The sequence below is a fragment of the Hypanus sabinus genome, chromosome 7, assembly GCF_030144855.1.
Source record: "Hypanus sabinus isolate sHypSab1 chromosome 7, sHypSab1.hap1, whole genome shotgun sequence".
In the NCBI taxonomy this organism is placed as follows: domain Eukaryota; kingdom Metazoa; phylum Chordata; class Chondrichthyes; order Myliobatiformes; family Dasyatidae; genus Hypanus; species Hypanus sabinus.
The window spans coordinates 144,933,762-144,959,711 of record NC_082712.1 but is presented as its reverse complement, the minus strand read 5'-3'; the positions used below and the strand labels follow the sequence as shown (position 1 = coordinate 144,959,711).

Here is a 25,950-nt window from a genome sequence, read left to right as displayed (position 1 = left end):
GTCCTTCAGCTCAACTGGTCCATGCCAACTCACACTTGCCCATGTTTGGCCATATTCCTTTAAACCTTTCCTATACATGTATCTGTTCAAGTACATTTTAAATGTTAATGTACCTACATCATCTGCTTCCTCAGCTAGTACATTCCATATATTTATTACCCTCTGGACGAAATTTTTTCCCCTCAGGTTCCTATTAAGTTTCTTCCCTCACCTTAAAACTGTGTCCTTTAGTTCTTGTTTCTCCTTCACTGAGAAAATAACTATGTTTAATAATCTTAGTTATGCCCCTTGTGAATTTATATACCTGAAAAGCATTTCCTCTTAGTTTCCTAAGCTCCGATGAAAATAGTCTTTTCTACTCAATCTCTCTTCATAACAGTCCTTGAGTCTCAGGAACATTCTCCTGAATTGCTTCTGTACTCTTTTTAGCTTAATGACATCTTTTCTACAGAAGAATGACCAAACTGAACACAATATTCCAAAGACCAAACACGAGGAAATCTGTAGATGCTGGAAATTCAAACAATACACACAAGATGCTGGTGGAACACAGCAGGCCAGGCAGCATCTATGAGGAGAAGCACTGTCAACGTTTCAGGCCGAGACCCTTTGTCAGGACTAACTGAAAGGAGAGATACTAAGAGATAATATTCCAAATATGTGCTCATCAATCTTTTGTACATCTGCAACATTTCACCCCAACTTCTATACTGAATACCTTGATTGATGAAGGCCAAAAGCCACCTTCACCACTTTGTCTGCCTTTGACAAAACTTTCATGGAACTGTGTACTTGTAACTCTAATTCCTTTTGTCCTACAACACTCACAAGGGCCACACCAATGACTGTGAACGCCTTACTCGATTTTTCATCCAAAAGTACAACAGCTCACACTCGTCCAAATTATACTCCATTTGCAATTCTTCAGCTTACTTACCCAGGTGGTCAAGGTCCCTCTGTGAATCCTGATAACCGTCTTTATGGTCAATGACAATTCCTATTTTAATATCATCAGCAAACTTACGTATATTCTCATTCAAATCTTTGATATGGATGACAAATAGCAATGGGCCTAAAACTGACCCCTGGGGAGTACCATTAGTCATGACCTCCAGTCCAAAAAACAACCTTTCACTTCCACCCTCTGCTTCCTCTCTTCAAGCCAATTGCATACCTAATTAGTTATCTTACTCTCGATCCCATGAGGTCTAACTTTCTGTAGTAGCCTAACATGCCAAACCTTGTCAAAGGCCTTACTGAAGTCCATATTAACTGTATCTACCATCCTGCTGTCATTGACCTTCTGGCTTACTTTTTCAAAAAAAATAGTCATATTTGTAAGGCATGATTTCCCATGCACAAAGTCATGCTGACTATTGCTGAACAATCCCCATCTTTCCAAATGCATGTCTATCTTATCCCTCAGAATCCCCTCTAGCAACTTAGCTAGACAGTTGGGGGCTGCACATACAGGTAGTGGTGTTCCCATATGCTTACTGTCCTTCCTCTCCTTGTGTTAAAAGCTATGGGTTTGGGATTGCTGTAGGAGAAGCTCAGGGAAGTAAGTACAGAGCATAAGGATATTGTAGATGACATAAGCTGCAGTCTATATTTAGAGTGGTAGATGAGCTGCCATTCAAGATTCATCCTGGAAGCTGCTGAGCTCTTTTGAAGCTGCACTTAACCGTGCAACTGGAGTTTATTCCATTTGGTTCCTGGTGTGCCTTGTTGGTGGTAGAAATGCTTTCAGGTGTCAAGAGATGAAAGATTAGTTATAGGATATTTAATTCCTTTGTAGTCACAGTAGTTATGTGGCTGATTTTCAGAAGTTTGTGGTCAGTGGTAAGCTCCAAGGGTTTTGATTGTGACACATTGTGACATACAGGGCTACAGTGGGAAACTTTGTCACATGGTGTGAGCAGAATCATCTGCAGCTTAATGTGAAAAAGAATAAGGAGCTGCTGGTGGACCTGAGGAGGGCTAAGGCACCGGTGACCCCTGTTTCCATCCAAGGGGTCAGTGTGGACATCGTGGAGGATTACAAATACCTGGGGATACGAATTGACAATAAACTGGACTGGTCAAAGAACACTGAGGCTGTTACAAGAAGGGTGGGAGCCATCTCTATTTCCTGAGGAGACTGAGGTCCTTTAATATCTGTCGGACGATGCTGAGGATGTTCTACGAGTCTGTGGTGGCCAGTGCTATCATGTTTGCTGTTGTGCGCTGGGGCGGCAGGCTGAGGGTTGCAGACACCACCAGAATCAACAAACACATTCGTAAGGCCAGTGATGTTGTGGGGGTAGAACTGGATTCTCTGATGGTGGTGTCTAAAAAGAGGATGCTGTCCAAGTTGCATGCCATCTTGGACAATGTCTCCCATCCACTCCATAATGTACTGGTTAGGCACAGGAGTACATTCAGCCAGAGACCCATTCCACTGAGGTGCAACACTGACTGTCGTAGGAAGTCATTCCTGCCTGTGGCCATCAAACTTTACAACTCCTCCCTCGGAGTGTCAGACACCCTGAGCCAATAGGCTGGTCCGGGACTTATTTCCACTTGACATAATTTACTTATTATTATTTAATTATTAATGGTTTTTATAATGCTATATTTCAACACTATTCTTGGTTGGTGCGACTGTAACAAATTTTTCCCTTGGGTTCAATAAAGTATGTCTGTCTGTCTGTATACCAAGAGTGAGTGGTTAGTTGTTGGAAGTGGCCAGAGTGTGGCACTTCTATGGCTTGAATGTTGCCTTTCAATTCTCAGTTTATGCCTGAATGTTGTCTAGGTCTTGTTGAATGCAGGTGTCAGCTGCTGAGTTTGGTGAACAGTTTACAATAATTGGCAAACATCTCCACTTCTGTCCTGATGATGGAAGCAAGTCTTTGATGAAACAGCTTTAGGTGGATAGGCCAAGGACATTGCCCTGAAGTAGTATTGTGGAACTGAGACTATTTTAAAGTCCACAACCACACCTTTGTATGAGGTATTTACTGATTTCCTCTTGATACCGATTGATTTGATGTCATAGACAAATGTTGCCTTGAAACTGAAAGCAATCATATTTACCTCCTGTATGGTTTAGCTCTTTCATCTGTGTTTAGATCAAGGTTGTGATGAGTCTAGGGCCCAAAGGTCCTGGCAAGTGAATACTGGGAGTCAGCTTCTTGGTAAGTACTACTTAGTAACAAATGATTCACTTTAATGATGGTGACCCGACTGCTTTTTGTGAATGATTCACACCTGGACAATTTTGCTCATTATCCAGTAGATGACAATGTTATATCTGTACTGGAATTGCTTGGATGGAGACATGGCTGGTTCAGCACTGTAAGTGGGATATCGTCTTTTTTATAAGCTTTTGCTATATCCTATGCTTCCAGCCATTTCTTTGTGTTGTAAGGAGCAAGTCAAATTGGCTGAAATCTAGATTCCATATCACAAACAAGAGAAAACCTGCAGATGCTGGAGATCCAAGCAACACACACAAAATGCTTCATCAGTCCTGATGAAGGGTCCTTGGCCCAAAACGTCAACTGTATTCTTTTCCTTAGGTGCTGCCAACCCTGATGAGTTCCTCCAGCATTTGTCTGTGTTGTCCAGTTTCCATATGTTGGGAACGTCAGGAGAAACTGATATGGCTCATTCAGTCACACCTTCTGACTAAATGTGAAGAGACTGCAGATGCTTGAATCTGGAGTGACACAGAAAGAGCTGGAGGAACTCAGAAACTTAGGCAGCATCTATGCAGGGGTATGGACAGTTGACAATTTTAGGCTGAGGCCCTTTATCTGGACTGAAATTATTTATTTATTGAGATACAGTGCGGAATGGGCCCTTTAAGTTGCACTGCCCGTCAATTTACAATGACCAATTAACCTGTCAACCAGTGTGTCTTTGGAGTGTGGGAGGAAACTTCAGCACCCGGAGAAACCCATGCAGTCACGGGAAGAATGTACAAACTCCTTTCAAACAGTGGTAGGAATAGAACCCAGGTCAGGTCACTGGTACTGCAAAGCATTATGCTAACCACCACACAGCTGCACAGCACTTAGAGCAGAAATACTGTAGCCAGCATGAAAAGGTGGAAGGAACGGGTGGAGCAACAACTGGCTGGCAATAAATGAGTCCATGTGAGGGGGGTGATAGGCATATGGGGAAGGGGAGATGTGATAGGTGGAATGACCAAAAGATGATTGAGAATACACCCGCCTTGTGTTCAACTCAGTCCTCCCATTGTTGACATTGTGGATGTTCTTTGAGCTTTTTAGCTCTTTTTGGCTATGTAATTGGACTACCTTCATTCATGCCTAGATGTGGTAGGACTGTAAACTATTTATCTACTCTTTTGATTGTGAAATTACTTAGCTCTTATGCTTGCTGTTTCCTTCATTTAGTACTGATGTAATGCATCTTCACTTGTTGACAACTTGTTATGTGACTTTCTGTACTGCTCAGTCATTTATGATTGGATCACCAGTGTGATACTAATGTTAGATTCAGGAATATGCCAGGCATAAGGTTTTATATTGTGCAGGTGATCCCTTACGTTATTACAGATGGTCTAAAATGCCTTGCAAATGTCCAGCTTTGAGCTGCCAGATCTGTTCTGAACATAAACCATTTAGCATGGTTCTAGTGAAACACATCATGATGGAGGGTATCCTTGGTGTGGAGCTGAGATTTCATCAAGACCATATAGCAGTTGTATACAATGCTATTATGTGTAGATGAATCAACTACTAATAGGTGGCTTGGCGTGATTTTAAGTAGGTTTATTCCTTGTAATGGTTCACCCACTCACTGCCACAAACCCAGACCTGTAGTTGCTGTTCAGAATGTGGCCATCATTCCGTCTGCTATTGCTGGTGAGATGTTGGTCTCTCGTCTAGGCCTCTATATTAGCTTCGAAGCATTCCTGCATTACTACAGTACAATTAATGATTTAAATGTATATAGAAAATGATTTTAAATTAATGAAATTGTTTCTGATACTCCAGAACACCCTTCATTGTTAACCCATATTCCAAAAGTACTGAACAGCTGTAACATGTAGGTTCTCCATCAACCTGCTCCTACTACACAGGACTGCTCTCTAATAATAAAACTCCATGGAAAGAACCTGGGAGGCATAGATTACTTCCCATACCTCAGAAGCTACCCTTCATTAATGTCATCACGGATTCCGATCAATTGATAACAAAATGCCCGAATGTCAAGGCCTCAGACCTGGCTCAAAACTAATTTTCTTTTTGGCAACAATAATCTGTTACCTCCTATTATGCACTGTTCTCCCTCAGCTGTCTGGGTTCATGACCGTGCAGTAAGTGAACAGCTTCTGCACACATAACCTTTGCTGCCACGCAGCTGGAATTTTCTTTCATAATATATTCTTATAATTTTGAAATCTCTTAATATAATATTATTCCTGATAAGTGTGAGGTGCTACATTTTGGTAGGAATAATCCAAATAGGACATACATGGTAAATAGTAGGGCACTGAGGAATGCAGTAGAACAGAGTGATCTAGGAATAGTGGTGCATAGTTCCCTGAAGGTGGAATCTCATGTGGATAGGGTGGTGAAGAAAGCTTTTGGTATGTTGGCCTTTATAAATCAGAGCATTGAGTATAGGAGTTGGGATGTAATGTTAAAATTGTACAAGGCATTGGTAAGGCCAAATTTGGAGTATTGTGTACAGTTCTGGTCACCAAAATTATAGGAAAGATGTCAACAAAATAGAGAGAGTAGAGAGGAGATTTACTAGAATGTTACCTGGGTTTCAGCACCTAAGTTACAGGGAAAGATTGAACAAGTTAGGTCTTTATTCTTTGGAGTGTAGAAAGTTGAGGGGGACTTCATAGAGGTATTTAAAATTATGAAGGGGATAGCTAGAGTTGATGTGGATAGGCTTTTTCCTTTGAGAGGGGATTCAATCAAGAGGACATGAGTTGAGAGTTAGGGGGCAAAAATTTAAGGGTAACACGAAGGGGAACTTTTTTACTCAGGGAGTGGTAGCTGTGTGAAATGAGCTTCCAGTAGAAGTGGTAGAGGTTCGGTATTGTCATTTGAAGTAAAATTGGATAGGTATATGGACAGGAAAGGAATGGAGGGTTATGGGCTGAATGTGGGTCAGTAAGGTGAGAGTAAGCGTTCGGCACGGACTAGAAGGGCCGAGATGGCCTGTTTCTGTGCTGTAATTGTTACCTGGTTATAATTGTGAAATGCATGTAATTATTTGATAATGAATATAAAATATTTTTCTAAATAATAATCATTTTACAGCCATTACTTTGGAACATTTTAGAGCTTCAATGTATTGACATCATCAGTGTTTCAAGTTACATAACGGTTAGAAATTGTGACAATAAACACAGAATGGAATTTAGTAGCTCATGGTTTACAGAATACTGGTCTGCTGAATGCCGACACCGTCTAGTCAAAACATTTTGTCAATTTCTTATTGACAGTGTTGGAACATTTCAAGCTTTCAGTTCTGACTGTGAATGTGGATTCAGTTGTATGAATTCAATCAAATGTAAATCTGAACACTGTTTACTGACAATGGACTTGTAATAAATGCAAGAGAATAAGTTTATAGTATACTTATTCCAAAAAAAAATTTAGAAGTGCTGCACGGTTTTCAGACTGTGTAAAAAAAATTCCTGCTCAGAGCAATGGTAGATCCTAGTAGCTGTAAAAAAAAGGGGGAACGTTGCATATGCCTCTGCAACTTGGGCTACCTACAATAAGTATCTTGGGGAACTAGAAAAATACCACCAACTCTTTCTTTCTTTCGTCTCTGAATTACTAAGTTGAGTTGTAGGAGTTTCTCTATTGCCCCATGTTGGAGTCCCGTTGCAATATTGCAGGGTAATCGAGTGAATTCACCGCCAGCTTGAAATGCGACTAATGGTCATCGTTGGGATCGATATTCCGTATCAGTTCACCTGTTCCTTTTAAGGCAGAACGAATGCTCGATTGGCTTGAAGTCAGTTTAAGATCTAGGTCCTCATTCCTTGGATTTCCAACGTTCTATCTTGCCGAAAATCTCCGTGGCAAGCGTCCTGTTTCGATCAGCGTAAACTGCAATATCCAATTTATTTTGAGTCGCAACGGGAGCGTTGATGAGTAATTGTGAACATTACACATAGCAGCGCCCAGATTGGAAAACGTCGCACGGAAACTACAGCAGAAACCGCTGGATAAACCATGAACTTGGATTACGTGTGTAGGAGAGCGTGTTGACATGCCCTGCGGGATGCCACGGTCTCGCCGCTGGGCTCCGAGCCGAGCCGAGCCGAGCCGCGGGCAGACCTGGACGCCGCCCAGCCAGCCCGTTGGCGCACGCGCACTGCGCTGGCTGGGATAAAACATGGCTGAGGCTGGCAATGGAGAGAAATGTTAAGCTTGTCTGTTTGGAGCTCTGATATCCACGAGGAATGACGAGATTGGCTGATTACTTCGTGGTGGTCGGTTACGACTCCGAAAAGACGGGTGAGCAAAGAATAAAATTGAAAAGGAGGACTTTAACCATGTGTGTCCATCTCGTTTCTGTCGGCGAGAATCCTTTTTAGGCCGTGAGTGGTTCCAGAGCAGCTGAGTTGATTCAGTGGGCAGAGGGTGTATACTGTACTGAACTTCGTTGTTATTAGATTACAAATGCTTAATATAAACTTTATTCAGGCTTTCTCTATATACTAGATGTGATGTTTGTTTTTATTACGTTGTTGTTAATTGAATCATTCACAACAACGAAAGAAACATCTGCTATCCAGTTCCCAATGACTAATTATTGACGCGTAGAGTAGCTTTGGAAAAACAAAAGCATATTTGTGTTTTGTAACTACGTCAGAGTCTTGAGTTACACTTTTCTCAACAGTTTAACGTGAGTAATCAGTAAAATTGTTGGTACAATTTATTTATCTGTACAATAAATTATAAGGTAAGAAACGGTATAGTTCCCAAAAAACACCAGCCTGAATATATTCTCTTCAACGAATACTACTGAAATATGGTCTTGTATTAGCATCATAAGATAACACATTTCCCTCTGCATAAACCAGAAACTCTAGTATTTCATTGATTTTTTTTTTAATACGCAGTTAGCTGGTGAGATTTACCACTGCCACAGCATTCTGGTGTAAACAGAACAAGAAACTGATAAATACTGTAACCTCCAAACTTTTCCCATTACCTTATGATGCTTTGTACTTTCATTTTTAAGAAAGCTTAAATTGTGGAGCATTTTCTGGGTATATGTGGGTCATCTACATTTTTAGTCAGCTTGAATGACTAGAATGACTAAAAAAAAATTCTGCTGATTCCAGCATTTGAAAGCAGAAGTCAGGTTATGCAGCCCAAATTGTTGTGTTTTCTTTTTACTATCTTTCTTGAATTGAAAGTGTACAGATTAAACCATTCCTTTCATCAATTTAAAATATTCCATCATTTTAGAGATTGCTTGAAAGTAATTTGAAGATTAACTGTACAGTTTTTAAATTAAATGATATTCACTGGGAGGTGGGAATAAACTTCTTCAAGTTAACCTTAATGCATTTGACTGTATTTAAAAGGGACAGTTTAGGGCATGTGTATTTATTTTTATCCAGATAGTATTGAATAGTCCCAAAACAAGGCTTGACTTTATCTTACTTTACTATGCAATCTTCTGTTTGAGCTCTTTGTAGTGTTTGTTCATTAACGACTGAAATATTGGTTAGGAAGTTAATGGAGTACACATCTGATACAACATCTATAAATTAACAAGAAAGTTAATTATAATTTAAATTGTACATCTATTGTCTTTTGAATTTTTGGAAAATAGCTGATGCACTGATTTCTATACTCCACTCTACAAAATATATTATTTCTTACCGTGCTGCTTTAGGAATCATTATTGAAAATAATTTTTTTAACATCCATATTCAGAGTGAAAACGGTAGCAACCACCGTGTGTGCTGCCAATGAAATGAGTTAAACACCTGTGCGATTTGTTCACTCATCGTGTTGACAGTCAAAATCTGTGCAGAGAAAAGGAGTAGCAAATAAAACTAATTGAGCAATTGTGATTTGTTCACTCTGGTGTTTTGCTGTCAATTGTGGTTGAGTGACTGGTATTCTTCCTGTCATACCTTGATCATTGTCGCCACAGTTCCCATTAGATTGTCACTGACTACTTGCAGAAGAACTGGAGGGCTTTGGTGCAGCCTGGTCAATGAAAGCTACAGTTCATTGACTGTATGTGGTTGAGCTCAATCTCCATGGCAACAAATATAGTAGATATAATTTTTAGTACATCTTTGAGCTTATTGTTTTGAATTCATTTTTCTGCAGTTAGCTTCAGAAAATCTTTCAGATTGAGAATTCAATATTTAGCATTGAGTAAACCTGTTAATCAAGAAAAACTTTTGATTCTTCCCTGCTTTATATAATTTTTGACTATTAATCTTATTACACCACTTTCCATTGTCCTGTTCTTGCATTATTTTCTTAAAATTAATGATGTTGTATATTCCTTTTCCCATCAATGATATGTATATTTTTCAAATTCAGTCTATAAGATCACTAAAGTGGGGATATACTAATCAGGATAGACAAATGAAATTTGTGACTTTTCATAATTTTGGTTAAATTATTTTTGTACGAAAGATGATTTAACTATCTTTTGGACATTTTACCTGTGTCACTTTTAAAAATTGTAGTTGAGTGTGATATACAAAATAATGCAGATGCTGGAAATACTTAGCAGGTCTGGGCTGTATCTGTGGAAAGGGAAACAGTTTATGTTTCAGGACATAACCTTCATAATGGTGCTTTGAAGACATTTTACTCCAAAAAGTGGGCACAGTGAGGCAAATTATCTTTATTTTTGCTCTGTGATTCGTTCTTTTACATAAGAGGTAGCATGTCTACGGACGGACAAAGTGACTGGTGACATTGAAATTGTGTTTGGTAAAATTATTGATGGTACACAGGCAAGCTAAGAAAGTTTGTTGAATGAGCTATCACATTAACATATGGTTAAGAAAGTTATGGAGGCTATTAGTGGTGAGCCCTTTTGGTGGGATAGCACAATCGGAAGGAAAAACAAATGCCAAAACTGCTACAGATAAGTTGTGTTAATTGGATTGTTGTGGAATCGAAGTCTGGATAGTATGTAATGAAAGCTTCTGTCTTTGATTCTGAGCTGGCTTTGTGTAATAGCAGTCCAGTTTATCCCACTTCTGTCCTTTCTTCATAATTTGCAGAAGTTTACACCTTGAGTAGTTTTATTTATATTGTTTTCTTTTAATGTTACTGAATCTGTTTCCACCAGCTTTCTGGCTGGTAGTGTATTCCAGATCTTGTTATTTATATCTTAGAAAATACTAATCCTTTTAGATTCTTTTGCCTGTTTTCTTCATCCTGTCCTCTAGTTCTTGACACATCCACAAGTGGGATCAGTTTCTTCTATTTATTTTTTGTTGTCTTTTTATTAATTGAGATCAATCTGTAACTCTTCTTTCAGGAACAATTGTATCTTCTCTCTCTCTATGCAAACTGAAGTTCCTTGTCCCAGGGATACTTCAATTTTTTTTTCTTCTTCATGCTCTCTTTGGCCTTGGCACCTTTTCAGAAGTGTGGCCCCAGTCTGGAACAGTACTCTAGTTATGGCCAAACTGACATTTTGCAAAGGTGTTTTATAAAACTTGCTTGTAACTTGCTTATGTTCTTCCTCTGTATTATGAAGACCAGGAACATCAGAATCAGGTTTATTATCACTGGCATGTGACGTGAAATTTGTTAACCTAGCAGCAGCAGTTCAATGCAATACAGAATCTAGCAGAGAGAGGAAAAAAAATAAAACATAATAAATAAAAATAAACAAGTAAATCAATTACATATGAATAGATTATTTAAAACATGTGCAAAAATGGAAATACTGTATATTAAAAAAGTGAGGTAGTGTCCAAAGCTTCATAGTCCATTTAGGAATCAGATGGCAGAGGGGAAGAAGCTGTTCCTGAATCACTAAGTGTGTGCCTTCAGGCTTCTGTATCTCCTACCTGATGGTAACAGTGAGAAAAGTGTATGCCCTGGGTGCCGGAGGTCTTTAATAATGGACGCTGTCTTTCTGAGACACTGCTTCCTAAGGATGTCCTGGATACTTTGTACTTTAAATTTTTCTCAAAGATCTACGATTTTAGAACATACAACAATACAGGACAGGAACAAGCCCTTGTGCCAAACTAATAAAATTACTAATCAAATGTCTAGACTAATCTCTTCTGCCTACCCAGTCCATATTCTTCCATTTTCCTCACATTTATGTGTCTATCTAAATGTCTCCAATGTTTCTGCCTCTCTGACCACCCCAGACATTGCATTCCAGGCACCCACCACTCTGTGTGTATTTGGGGGGAGGGAAACTTGCTCCTCATATCTCCTTTGGAACTACTCCCTCACCTTAAATGTCCTCTGGTATAAGACATTTCACATCATGGAAAAAAAAGATATTTTCTGTCTACTCTATTTAGTCCTCTCAAAATCTTATTGACCTCTACAAGTTCTCCCCTTAGCCCCTGCTGCTCCAGAGAAAACAACTCAAGTTTGTCCAACCTCTCGCTATAACACATGCCCTCTAATCCAGGCAGCATCCTGTCAAACCTTTTCTGCATCTTCTCCAAAGCCTTGACATCCTTCTTATAATAGGGCAACCAGAACTGTTTACAATATTCCAGATGCAACCTGACTAGGTTTTTATAAAGCTGCAACATAACTTAATACCTCAGCTTATACACCATCAATCTTCGTATCATCTGCAATTTCATCCAGGTCATTTATATACAATTGCAAGAAAAGTTTGTGAACCCTTTGCAATTACCTGCATTTCTGAATTAATTACTCAAAATGTGCTCTGATATTCATCCAAGTCACAATAATACACACGCACTATCTGCCTAAGCTAAGTGCACACTATTGTACTTCTCGTCAATACTGAGTACAACATTTAAACAATCACAGTCCAGGTTCAAATATGTGAATCTCTGGGGTAATGCCTTTCACAAAAACAATTTGGAGTCAGGTGTTCCAATCAATGAGGTGAGAATTGAGGTGTTCTGATATATAACACAAAGCCAGGTTACTGAGAGAACTTGCTCTTATCAAGAAAGATCTGTTTATGTGCACCATGCCTCAATCAAAACAACTCTCAGAGGGCCTTGTAGAAGAATTGCAGAGATGCATGAAGCTGGAAAAGGCTACAAAAGCATTTCTAAAGGCAGTAGACCTGCAGAAATCTCTAGAACCTACTAAAATCTCTGTTCATGTGTCCACTATAACAAGAATGGTGTTCTTGGAAGGACACTGCAGAGGAAACCACTGCTCTCCAAAACAAAAACATTGCTGCAAGTCCCAAGTTTGCAAAAGACCACCTGGATGTTCCACAATGCTTTTGGGATAATGTTCTGTGGACATTCACACCAAAAGTTGAACTTCTTGGCAAAAATTCACGCCACTATGTTTGAAGGAAAAAGGGCACTGCACACCAACACCAAAACCTCATCCCAACTGTGAAGCATGGTGGAAGGAGTATCATGTTTTGGGGCTGACATTTTACCAGAGAATGTCAGGGTAGTGATTCTTCACCTGAAGCTTAATAGAAAGCGGATGGTGCAACAAGATAATAATCTAGAACAGAAGAGTAGATCAGCAACAGAATGATTTAAAAAGAAGAAAATTTGTGTTTTGGAATGGCTAAGTCAGAATCCAGACCTTAATCCAAGGCGTAATCTGTATAGGGCTGTTCATGCAAGGTATCCCAGAAATATTGATCAACTGAAACAGGTTTATATGGAGGAATAGTCTAAAGTTCCTCTTTGCCATTAAGTAAGTCTGGTCAGCAGCCACAGGATCTGTTTGGTGGAGGTTATTGCTGCCAAATAAGGTTCTACCAGTTACTTTATTATAAGAGTTCACTTCACATATTTTTCTAGCCTGGACTTTGATTGTTTAAATGGTGTACTCTGATGTCAAGAAGAAGTATAGTTGTTTGTTCGTTATAAGTTTAGGCAGATTGTGTTTGTCTATTATTGTGACTTAGATGAAGCTCAGGCCACATTTTATGACTAATTAATGCAGAAACCAGGTAATTATTTATATTATCTGTAAACTTGTGTTTTCTGTGGTTTAAGTCTAATCTTAACTATTAGTCCTTCATTTTGTTTAAATGCCTGGTGGAGAATAATGTATTTAGTGTTTTAAATCTGAATACTTTTAGATCCATGAAGAACAGCTAATGTACTCTGCATGACCATACTCTGAATTATTTTTGGGTGTTCCTAATCTTGTAGTATCAGTGGAAGTTTTGCTTTTTTCTAATCTATTCCCCCATGCTCGTCTTTCAGAGTTTCTTTTCCCTGTTATTGATTCGTGTGAATTCTGAAGGTGGATATCAGCAGCTACTGCCTAATTATTTTTATGAACCTCCAGCATGGATTGCTGGAAAGGAAACGAGCATTGAGCAATTTTTTTGCTTGCAATTGGGCTCAGCATTTGAAGAAGCATTCTTGTTTGGTATAGTTGAGATTGGCTAATTGTTCAGAATCCAACTTCATTATGTATTTTAGTCATAATTGACACAATATATGCTGAGTTCAACTTGAACAAGTGTATGACTGTCCAAGTACAATTTTGTTTTGTGGTTGAAACGCATTTGCTTCAATTGGTAATGCATACTTTCAATCAGTTACTGGGTAGGGTTGCAATAGAAATAGTAACCTTTCTGTAAGTCAGGGATCCAAAAGTGAATTCTGGAATCTTAACCGTTTTCTTTGTTTGAGGAAATATAAAACAGTACTTTAATGATTAATGAATCTTTCATTTGAGGCACATCTCTCTGCATTAAGTATTCTAAGATTTTCAGGTTCAGGAAAAATGGCTTTAATCAATGGAATGGATAACGTTGGGACAGATTAAACAGAAATATACTCTTTGATGTTACTCTTTACAAAAAATGTGGGTTTAGATAATTGTGTGGTATTGGGCACCAGATTACATCTGTGGCTTGCCTCCAGTGGTTTCCTTTGCTTTTTTTTTGTTGTTGAATTGATGCAGTTCTGTTCTGTTTTAAAACCATGCTGATCTTAAAGCTTGAACACTAGTTCAGTGAACCACTCAGTCCAGCAGACTGAGCTTGTTTGGTGTTTCTCCACTGCCACAGCTTCCTTCTTAACCTAGATCTGCATTTGGATGTTTGGTTGATTGCAGACATTTTGGGTCCAATTGAGAAGACATCATCAGTGTGCAGTTGATGTCTCCTCAGAATGCTGGCTTATATGCTCCTCAGGGTCTGAATGAATATTGATTAGATGTTGTGATCTGGTTGTCTGGTTCAGAACACTGAACAGTTTAGCAGTAGAAGATTCTAATTGGTTAGCTTGAGGGAGGTCCATTGGAAGTGTTTGCTTCGCTGTTCAGATCCTGAGATTACTGGTGATTTGTTAATTGTTGACGTTGTTTTCTCTTTTCTCTGTAAGGATTCATATACCAGATCTATGTTGACGGGTTTGTTGATGGATCCTTCTAAAGCGAACCACGCTTTGAGAAATTCTCATTCTCTTCTTATTTTCGCTTGAGTCTAGACTCTGGCTGTTGTCCAATTGAAATAGATCTGCATTTGTTTTTGCATTGGAAACGAATAAGCCTGGTTTTAACTGGTGTACTTTGGATGTCAGTGATGCTGGCTGTTGAGTTGACTAAACTGTAGAAAGGGGGATAGGCTGGTGCAATACATACAAATAATCACAAAGGTCTTCAACCTATCATGTTTTCCTGATTGTAAAATAATTTCTGCCAGTTACTTTTGTAAATAGTGAAAAACAAAATTCAGCAATATTGTGGCTAGCCTCTTGGGGTTTCCTTGTGGAACCATTGATATTACTTTAAATCCGACTACTTCATGAGCACTTTTTAGCAACCTCCTTGCCTCTTTTTTAGGATTAACAGTGATCCGATTTGCAGTGACCTGTGTGGTGGAATAATGTTTTCATGTTGCATTATACAATGTTTTGATTTGGTGGAATGTAATGTTTATGTTTGATAGGAGCAGTAAATTGAGAAAAAAATGTAGAAAATATATGACATGTAAGTGTTAAACAGGAACAAAACAAATAAAATAGATAGCAGTGTAGTTCAGCAGTTAGCTTTGCCTCATGGTTTCAGGGACAGAGGTTCAGTTGTGATCTTGAATGCTGTCTCTGTAGAGTTTGCACATCCTTCTTGTAACCACATGGGTTTCCTCACACATCCTAAATGGTTTATAGTAAACTAATTAATTAATGTAAAATATGCTTTTAGTGTAGGTGAGTGGCAGAAGAATCAATAGGAACTTCATGAGCATCTGTAGGTGGGTTAAATGGCAGAGGTACAGGACCATGAAGTGTGAGTGGTACTAATTGAAATTTATTTCAAAAAAAGTGGTAATTTTCTGGCTTTCAATAAAAGCTATACTAGTGTTTGCCAATCAGTGTTGTGTGTAAGTGTTTAAACTCATTCTGGGTTTTTTTTTGTTCAGTCAATTTGATACTGGATAATCAGGCAGAAGTTAACCATGACCATTAACCAAGAATTTCAGTTCCTGTATTTTTTAAAATCATAAGATGTTAATGATAACCAAACACTGTTAAAATCCATCCAATTTACTAAGTGTCTTTTGAGGAGGAAATCTGGGATCATGATGCAGATCCACAAGATTGTGATTGACTCTTAATTGGCCTCCCCCACTCAGACTATTAAGCAATAAACTTTGCACTGAATTGGACACAGCAGAGTAACTCCCAAGTGAGTTGATCTTGCATGTTCCCTGTGTTTAAATTGGGAGTGAAATCCTGCAGATGAATCAAGCAGAAGTTTCATATGGCTGTCCTCAGAATCACATGTGGGCCACCACATTCTTGTGTCCCCACAGTTTCCCCACTTTGTTACAGTCAAGCCAAGGATCAACCCTGCTGCTCCCAGCATGCTAGTCGTACTTGAGGAGACTGCTTGATATGAGACTACATGTATGCTGACAAGAAAAATGGTATGCAGTAGACATAATTGAGTCAATAACCAATCAATCTTCTCAAGATGTGCAGTCCAGCCACATTTAGTTGTGAATTATTGTTGAACAGTCATTGAGTTTCCTTCTTGCCTTCACTTTGTGAAGGTGTTGTATGTGAGTTGTGATCTAAGTAAACCCCTGAAGTTGAGAGGCAGTCATGTAATTTGCTGCATCACCTTCCATGCAATGCATAAGTAATATATTATTGAAAAAATCAATTTCTGCACTATTCACTACTTTCTTCATTTTGGATTATATAATTATTTACTGCACTATATGGCTTTCTATAAAGCTCTGATGTCTATAACACATTCAATGGCAAGTAAAACGAACAGTATTAAATCTATTGGTTTCTCATGTGTATGATGGATTCTGCAGATGCTTAAAATCTTGAACACACAAGGTCCTAGAGAAACTCAGCAGGTCAGACAGCATCCATGGAGAGGAATAAATAGTTGACGTTTTGGGCTGAAATACTTAATCAGGACTGGAAAGGAAGTGGGGGGGGAGGGAGAAGCCAGAAGTAAGTTGGTGGGAGGGGTGGGAGTATAAGCTGGTGGATGATAAGTGAAACCAGGTGAGGGGGGGGAATGGATAAAGGAGGGGGCTGTAGTAAGTAGCTGGGAAGTGATAGGTGTAAGAGACAAAGAGCTGAAGAAGGAGGAATCTGATTGGGAGTAAGGATAGTAGGAGGGACACCGGAGGGAGGTCACGGGTAGGTGAGGAGGGTAATAGGTGAGCCAGAATGGGAATGGAAAAATGGTGGGGGGCGGGGTGAATAGGAAGGAGAAATTGCTGTGTTTTAGAAATAAATGCTCATGTAATCAGTTTGGAGGCTACCCAGACAGAAAATGAGGCGTTACTCCTCCGACCTGCAAGTTGTTTTATTGTAGCAGTAGAGGAGGTCATGGACTGACATTTTGGAATGCTGACCTGAAAAGGGTGGTCACGGCTTCCCTTTTCTTCCACGTTCTACTGTGCTCTGTCCTCTCCTATTAGATTCATTTTCCTTCAGCCCTTTACCTCTACCATCTATCTCCTCCCAAATTCTTTCCCTCCCCTTCCACTTGGTTTCTCCCATCACCTACTACCTTTTCCCCCACTTCATATTCTGGCTTCTGCTTTCTTACTTTCCAATCCTGATGAAGGGTCTTGCCTGAAAGTTGACTGTAAATTCCTCTCCATGCTGTCTAACCCGCTGAGTTACCAAGTCAGAAACTAGCTTTCTCAGCTTAATAAGAATGATTAACTTGTGCAGTCATATGTCTAGCAAGACAGCTCAGTCAAAAAAAATTAAAGTCAAAGGAATGTTGCTCTGAAATTATTTAAAGCAACAAATTCAAGTGGCAAACTGTTTCACTTCACAGCTCATTTAAAACTGAAGTTTAAAAAAAACAAGATTTTTCGTTCCTCAAAAAGCACAGAGCAAATTAATTGCTTATGGTGTTTCAATCATTGTTGAGAAATATTTGAAAATGTGTTAATTTAAGGAAACTGGAGTCTTCAACAAATTTGGAAAATGTATGATGGTTAGGAAGGATCATACTTTGAACAGCCAAAGGACCAAAGTTGGGGAAACATAGAAAACCTTCAGCACAATACAGGCCCTTTAGCCCACGAAGCTGTGCTGAACGTGGCCTTACCTTAGAAATTATCTAGGGTTACTCGTAGCACTCTTTTTTTTTTGAGCTCCATGTACCTGTCCAGCAGTCTCTTAAAAGACCCTATCGTATCCTCCTCCCTCACTGTTGCTGGCAGCCCATTCCACGCGCTCACCACTCTCTGCGTTTATATAAAATAACACTTACCCCTTCTGTCTCCTCTGTACCTACTTACAAGCACCTTAAAACTGTGCCCTCAGAATGGCCATTCCAGCCCTGGGAAGAAGCCTCTGCCTATCCACACGATCAATGCCTCTCATCTTATACACCTCTATCAGGTCACTTCTCATCCTCCGTCGCTGCAAGAAAAAATGGCGGAGTTCACTCAACCTATTCTCATAAGACATGCTCCCAATCCAGGCAACATCCTTGTAAATCTACTCTGCACCCTTTCTATGGTTTCCACATCCTTCCTCTTGTGAGGTGACCAGAACTGAGCACAGTATTCCAAGTAGGGTCTGACCAGGGTCCTATATAGCTGCAACATTACCTCTTGGCTACTAAACTCAATCCCACGATTGATGAAGGCCAGTACACTGTACGCCGCCTTAACCACTGAGTCAACCTGCACAGCTGCTTTGAGCATCCTATGGACTTGGACTCCAAGATCCCCCTGATCCTCCACACCACCAGGAGACTTATCATTAATACTGTATGAATATGATGAGAATAGTGTGTTTGGTAATCTTGATTAGACTTAGCACTATGGTATATACGAACATGACAAATCATAACCACTAAATATACTTGAAATATTAAATTCTGAACAAGCAAGTTCATCTCCAAGCTTGGCTAGATAATAATCTTCAGATATAGATACAAACATTTGCAGGAAATTTTTTTAATCTGTAGGAATGGAAAACTGCCAATTTACTCAAAGTAATCCAAGTATATAAATTACATGATCACTCTTGTACAGCTTGTTTAAAAAAAAATGGCTTGCTCAAAACATTTCAAGATTATAACTTGGTTAGTAAAATAAAGGCTTTTCAGTACTACTGACAAAATTTTAAAAATACTGTGCAATTTGTCCAATTGCTATACAATCAGTAAAACTGAAGTTGGTATAAATGTACTTAAACTTAATAACAATACTTTGCTGTTCTCCCCACAGAATATATTAATGTATTTCAGAAGCCAGCAATATAGAGCCAGTCATTTAAATTCTATCTATATTAGTGCTTTTCCCCTGAAAGCACCCAATCAACTAGCCACAATGACTCATTTTTAAAAGAATTTATAGATTCCAGTTTAGAAGAGCCTTGGTCCACAAAAAAAAAAGTTGCATGCTGACCTCTGGCAAGACAACAAATTAAACCAAGCTCTCTTTAAACAGAAAGTATCAGCATCCTGCTTCGACAACAGTGTACAGAACAACATTGCAGCTCCAACTTGAAAAGTAACTCAATGAACAAATTTCATTGTTGCAGTCGTTTTGCCAGTTCTAGCAATTAAAATTGTATCCTCTGTAGAATCTGAAGTTACCGTTAAACCAGGTAGCACACTTTAATGATGACTGAGAATTGGAAAAAAAAATTACGTACTGAAAGTCTGAAGTAAAATACAGAAAATTTTGTAAACACTCAGTAGATTAGGCAAGAACTGTGGAAAGGAAATCAAAGTTAATGTTTAAGGCCCAAAGAGCTTTCATCGTTACTTTAATAATGACTCCATGACCAATTGCAAATGGTTTACAAAACTTGCCCAGTTAAAGTTTCAGCTGGAAGAAATGCCTTTGCTGCATTCAGGACTGTCAGACATTTTTATCACATTGAATGAATCAACCTAACTGAAGACTTCAAGAGGATCCTCAGATGTAACATGGATTAGTCTGGCTGAACATATAGTGGTGCTGGAAAGGTTGTGAACCCTTTAGAATTTTATCTGTTTCTGCATAAATATGACTTAAAATGTGATCAGATCTTCACAGAAGTCCTAAAAGTAGATAAAAAAAAGAACCTAATTAAACAAATAACACAAAACTTTATACTTATTGAGAGAAATGATCCAATATTACATGTATTTGTTGGAAAAAGGTATGTGAACCTTTGCTTTCAGCAACCAGATTGACCCTTTTGTATAGCAGTAACTTCAACAAAATGTTTTTAGTAACTGTTAATCAGTCCTGCACCTCGGCTTGGAGGAATTCCTCTTTACAAAACCGCTTCAACTCAGGGATGTTGGTAGGCTTCCTTGCATGAACTACTTGCTTCTGGTTGTTCCACAACATTTCTATCGACTTAAAGTCATACTTTGACTTGGCCTTTCCAAAATGTGAAATTTCTTCTGCTTTAACCATTCTTTGGTAGACTGACTTGTATGTTTAGGATTGTTGTCCTGCTGCAAGTCCCACTTTCTCTTGAGCTTCAGTTTATAGACAGATACCCTGATATTTTCCTGTAGAATTTGCAGGTACAATTCAGAATTCATAGTTCCATCTATGATGCAAGCTGTCCTGGTCCTGAGGCAGCAAAGCAGGCCCAAATTATGACACTGCCACCACCATGTTTCACAGATAGGATGAGGTCATTATGCTGGAGTGCAGTCTTTGCTTTTCGTCAAACATAACACTTCTCATTTAAGACTTCATCTGTCCACAGAACATTCTTCCAGTAGCCTTCTGGCATATCCAGGTGGTCTTTAGCAAATTTTAGATGGGAAGCAATGCTCTTCTTAGAGAGTAGTGGCTTTCTCCTTGCAATCCGGCTATGCACACCATTGCTATTCAGCGTTTGCGTGATGGTAGATTCATGAACACTAACATTAGCAAATGCAAGAGAGGCCTGTAGCTCCTTAGATGTTACACTGGGGTTCTATGTGACCTCCTGGAATATTACGTGCCTTGCTCTTGGAGTAATTTTTGTTGGTTGGCCACTCCTGGGGAGAGTAACAATGGCTTTGAATTTCCTCCATTTGTCTGCCTGACTCTGGATTGGTGGAGCCTAAACTCTAGAAATGGTTATGTATCCTTTTCTAGCCTGGTGACCATCAACTGTTTTTTTTGAGGTCCTCTGAAATCTCCTTTGAGGCATGGCATACTTCCAAAAACCTCTGTGGTGAAGATCAGACTTTGATAGTGAAGATCCAGATTTACGTTCTTTAAATTGGGCAGGGCCTCCCACACTCTCACTGGATTGATTGAAACAACTGACTGTAATTTCCCCTTTAAATGAACTGATAATAGAGGTTCACATACTTTTTCCAACAAATACATGTAATATTGGATCATTTTTCTCAATAAAGTATGTGTGAATACTATGTTGAATACTGGAATTGGTGTGAACATAAGTCCGCAAGACAGGAGCAGAATTGGGCTGGTTGCCCATGTCATGTTACAGCTGTACAGGATGTTAGTGAGAGTACAATTGGGCTACTGGTGCTCAGGTGTAGGAAGGATCTTAATAAGCTGGAAGGGATGTAGAAAAGATTCTTGAGGGTATTACTGGAGTGGATGGCTTGAGTTACAAAAGAGAGACTGGATAGGCTGGGGCAGTTGGAAACCAAGTGAGTGAGCTTACAGGCATTAGTGGGTAGAGATAGGTCACATGGTCTTTCTTTTTTGGGTTGTGGAGTCTAAAATGAGAGGGAATAGATTTAAGGTGGTGGATATATAGAATTAGCTGCTGGAGGAAGTGGTAGAGGCAGGTACACTATGGACAGGAAATATTCGGAGGGATTATGTACTATTTAGATAGGCATCTTGGTCAGCATGGACGTTGGCCCAAATGCTCTGTTATTTCAATACTGAGGGCAATGCACGATGTGCAGTCTCTGCCAACAAGTGGAGCAGGAGACAATGACGTGGTACACTTCTTCTATTGCTCATGTTGAAGATCTATGCGATTGTGATAAATGGGCTCAAGGTTTTCAATGCCATCTTGAATCTTTTACACTTTTGGAGATAGAACAGGTCTGGGATTTCCAGAAGTTGATGGGGGTGGTTTGTATTATCCCCATAGACACTGAGAGCTTTCTTGAATTATTCTGTCCGTGAATCATTCTTTTGCTGTCGTGGAGCTCAATAGAAAGCATCTGTATCAGAAATTAGCTAAGCAATGATGTATTCAGATCATCAGATGCAAGTGAATTTAGGGCCTCAGGTGCTGTGGATGCTTGTTTTATAGGAGATGCCAATATGTGTTAGCTTAATCTGACAGTAGATTGGAGGTTCTTGCACAAACGGTATTGGTAGTATCTCTCCATTGCTTTGGCGTATACCCAGATGGAATATAAGGTGTTTCTCCACCACCCGGAGGATGGCATCATTGTGGTACAAGAGGAGGCCATGAACTGAAATGGCAGAATGGGAATTAAATTGTTTGGACACTTGGAAGTTTTGCTTTTGGCAAATGGGGCGGAGGTACTTGAAGAAGTGGTCTCCCAATTTACAATGAGCCTCACCAGTGTAGAGGAGGCCACAGCGGGAGCATTGGATGTAACACCCATGTATCCCAACTCTCTGCTTTCTATTGGTTAACCAATTCTTTATCCATGCTAATACATCAGCCCCAACTCTGTGCATCCTTACCTTGTGGATAAGCCTTTTATGTGGTACCTTATTGAACACCTGGAAAACCAAGTAAATGTCCATCTGTTTCCCTCTGTCCACTGTGCTTGTTACATCCTCAAAGAACTCCAGTAAGTTTGTCAAACAGGACCTCCCTTTGGTGAATCCTTGCAGCTTTAATCTCTTTCCAGATGCTTCACTATTTCTTCTTTAATGATCGCTTCAAGCATTTTCTGAACTACAGATGTTCAACTAACTGGCCTATTTGCCTGCATCCTATTTTGAACAGTGGCGCAACATTCGCTGTCTCCCAGTCCGCTGGGACCTGCCCAGAGTCCAGAGAATTTTGGTAAATTATCACATGCTGTAAACTTTGCTATTTCTTTCAGAGGTGAGGGACAAGTGGAGTCCTTAAAATTCAAGTCTGTAAGTTGTAGAATCAGCTCAAATAGTGGTGAATGAAGTTATCCATGCATGCTTAGGAGGTTGATGGTTCTAATTCTTGCATATGATGATGAAGGACTGACTTAAAGCTTCTATATCTTCAGCCCAATAGTAGTAGCAAGAAGTACGCATGGCCTGGATGGTGGGTTTCTTTAATGTTTGCCATATTGCCAGTCTCCTTCCTATATGCTGATTTGCCACCATCATGGATTTGGCCAAAAACAGTGGTGTCATCAGTAAACTTAAGTATGCCATTCAACTGTACTTAGTCACACAATCATAATTATAAAGTGAGTAGAGCAGGTGTATATGCACTAAATGTCTAAATGAACTAATTCTTTCTGCATAGATGTGCATATTCCTCTATTCTCTGCACATTCATGTGCCTCTCCAAGAGCCTATTAAATGCCTCTTTCGTATTTACCTCCACAACCACCCCTGGCAGTGCATTCCAGACACCTGCCACTCTGCGTTTTCAAAAAAAAACTTGCCCCACGCAATTTATTTTGAACATCCTCTCGTCTTAAATGTATGTCCTCTAATATTAGTCATTTTAACCCTGGGAGAAAGGATACCACCTACCTACACCTCTCAATTTTGTAAGCTATATCAGGTTTCTCCTTGGTTTCTGCTATCCCAGAGAAAACAACCCAAGTTTCTCCATCTTCTACTCGTAGCTGTTGCCCTCTAATCCAAGGAGGATCCTGTAAACCTTTTCTGCACCCCCTCCAAAGCCCCAACATCCTTCCTATAATAAAGTGACTAGAATTGAATGCAATACTCCAAAATTACATAAAATATAATTTCCAAACTCAAACTCAACTATTGTCTGTCATTAACAATGTGTACTGTCCCTTTACATTTGATCTCTGAAGTGTCACACCTCACATGTGGCTGTGTCAAATTCCTTTTTGCTGTTTCTCTGCCATATTTGCAACTGATCATTATCCCACTGTATCCCTTGGTAATCTTTTACAGTATCATCAATCTTTATATGGTCAATGAACTTAATAACCCACCCATCCACATTTTCATCCAGATCATTTGTATATACTACTAACAGCATAGATCCCAGTGTGGATCTTTAGGGAGCACCAGTAAATATGCATCTCTAGCAAGAATAGAACCCATTGGCCAATACCTTTTTTATCAATTGGCAAACCAATTCTGAATCCAAACCGCAAGTCAGTGTGTATGCTATGAATCTTAACCTTCTGGATGAGGCTCCTAGGAAGGGCCTTGCCAAATACCTTGCTAAAATCAATGTAGACCTCATCCACAGATCTTTCTTAAACACCTTTATCACATCCTTGGAAAAGCAGTTAAGTTGGTAAGATATGAATTATCCTGAACTAAATAATTCTAGCTCCTCCTCATTATGCCATGGTTTTCCAAATGCTTGTAAGTACTATCCCCAAGACTCCTCTGCCACAGTATCTCTACCACTGATGTGAGACTAACCAACTTAAATTTGCAAGGTTATCTGTACTTCTCTTATTTAGTAATGGAAAAACATTAGCTACTCCAGTCCTCTGGAACCTTGCTTTATATTAATTGCAGCTTATGCCAAATAGTACCATCCACACTTTCTAATATGTCGTACTGTGAATTACCAAGTATATATTTTATGGCAGCATGTAGCAATCTGTGTGGCACAGAAGTTTGCTTTTCAGCTGAGTAAAGAAAATTGCACAGTGAGATGAGATGAAAGGCAAGATAGAAAATCCATGTAACAAAAGGAAGTGACAGTATAGACTGTAAAATTGATTCCATCAGCATTGTCTGGAAAACCAGTTACACCCAAACCAACTTGTCAACAAGAAATAGTGATATGAATATGCTGATTTAATGAGTTATGAAATTTATCAAAGAGCTGCTTAAAACTAAATAAAATGCAGAAAAGTAACACAATGATTAGGACATGCTAAGAGAGAGGAGACCAAATTAATTAGCAATTTGAATAAAATGAGGGAATGATGTTCATATTTAGTTTTAAATTACCCATATTTCATTCTTTTGGCCTTTCTAATAATGAAGTGGGTTTCCAGCCAATTGCTATAATTGCTAAGTTACACTCTTATTGTTTTAAAATTAAAGTTTGAGTTGGAATTAGGGGATATCTGTATAAACAGCTGCAATGAAAGTTGGTAGGGAATTCCCATTAGAGTTAGGCTAGGAGAGAAAAGCAGAATACTAGCTTTTTAAAGTACATTGAAAATTGAAGTTTCTTGAAAGTGTTCTGCAGTAGACAATGCATAGTGTATTATCCACCCGAATCACCAAAAACAGTCACGTGTAAGTTCTAAATTTTGAGCATGACAGCTATACTATACTTAAAAAGTAAATTATCTTAAAATCATTTGCTATTTGGGGAACAATGTTACTACTAAAACCAGGAATTCCTGTACAGAAATGATGACAGGAAACTAATCCAAGTTGGGCATTGTAGTGCTGTCATCTTTTTTTTAAACTTTTTTCTGAAAATTTGGAGCCCTTATTTACAAAAGACAGGATTAAATATATAGATGCTCTGAAGATGAAACAATTGGTTATTAGGGGAAAGAAATAAATATACATATTAAAGTTGTTACGAATTCCATGGAGCATGTGGAGATCTTCCAACAACCAGGCATTCTTTCTTTCTTTCTTTTTTCTATAGGGTAGTTAGGGGGGAGGGGTTAAAGGGAGGGGGTAAGGGTTATATACATTGTTTTTTTTCATACTTTGTAATCATTTAAAAAGTGCTGTCATCTTGAAGTTATTTGGGTCATTATATCCATGTCTGCTGCAAAACCACTATTTTGATTAATCCTACTTCTCAGCTGTTAGCTTGTAATCCTAAATAATGATTCCTCAAGATACATAATGTATCTGTCCAGTTCCAGATCTCTCCATTCTTTGAGCAAGAAGCTTTCAATGCTTCCTTTTTAATATCAGAAAATGTGTTCAGAATGCTACCTGAAACTATTCTTCTCTGTAGACATTCATGAAACAGAAGAAAAAGCACAAAGAATGAATGACAGGAAAAAATATTAGAACTCCAAAGTCCTCTCTCCCCCCCCCCCCCCCCCACATACAAGCAGCCACAAACATCAGTCCCCTCCCCCACCTGCAAAATCATCAGCTCCTCCCCCACCTCCCAGCATGCAACCAATAGCAAAGGCCACAAAAATATCATGATCTAGTGTCCACTAAAAAACCACTGGTCATCACAACAGTTTGACATGCCATAGACTTTCTCTAACA

General features: G+C 39.1%; 1 protein-coding gene across 4 annotated transcripts in view; it reads left to right on the top strand.

The window, feature by feature from the left end:
- Positions 1–7,366: 7,366 nt before the first annotated feature.
- Positions 7,367–25,950, top strand: part of sbf2 (SET binding factor 2) — a 507,247-nt gene continuing 488,663 nt past the window's right edge. For 3 of the 4 annotated variants that reach the window (XM_059975882.1, XM_059975881.1, XM_059975879.1), the window contains exon 1: positions 7,367–7,505. In XM_059975882.1, the coding sequence (XP_059831865.1) occupies positions 7,451–7,505 (55 nt within the window). In that variant the 5' untranslated portion in view covers positions 7,367–7,450. The remainder of the gene's footprint in view (positions 7,506–25,950) is intronic. The other variant, XM_059975880.1, reaches the window with a different exon arrangement.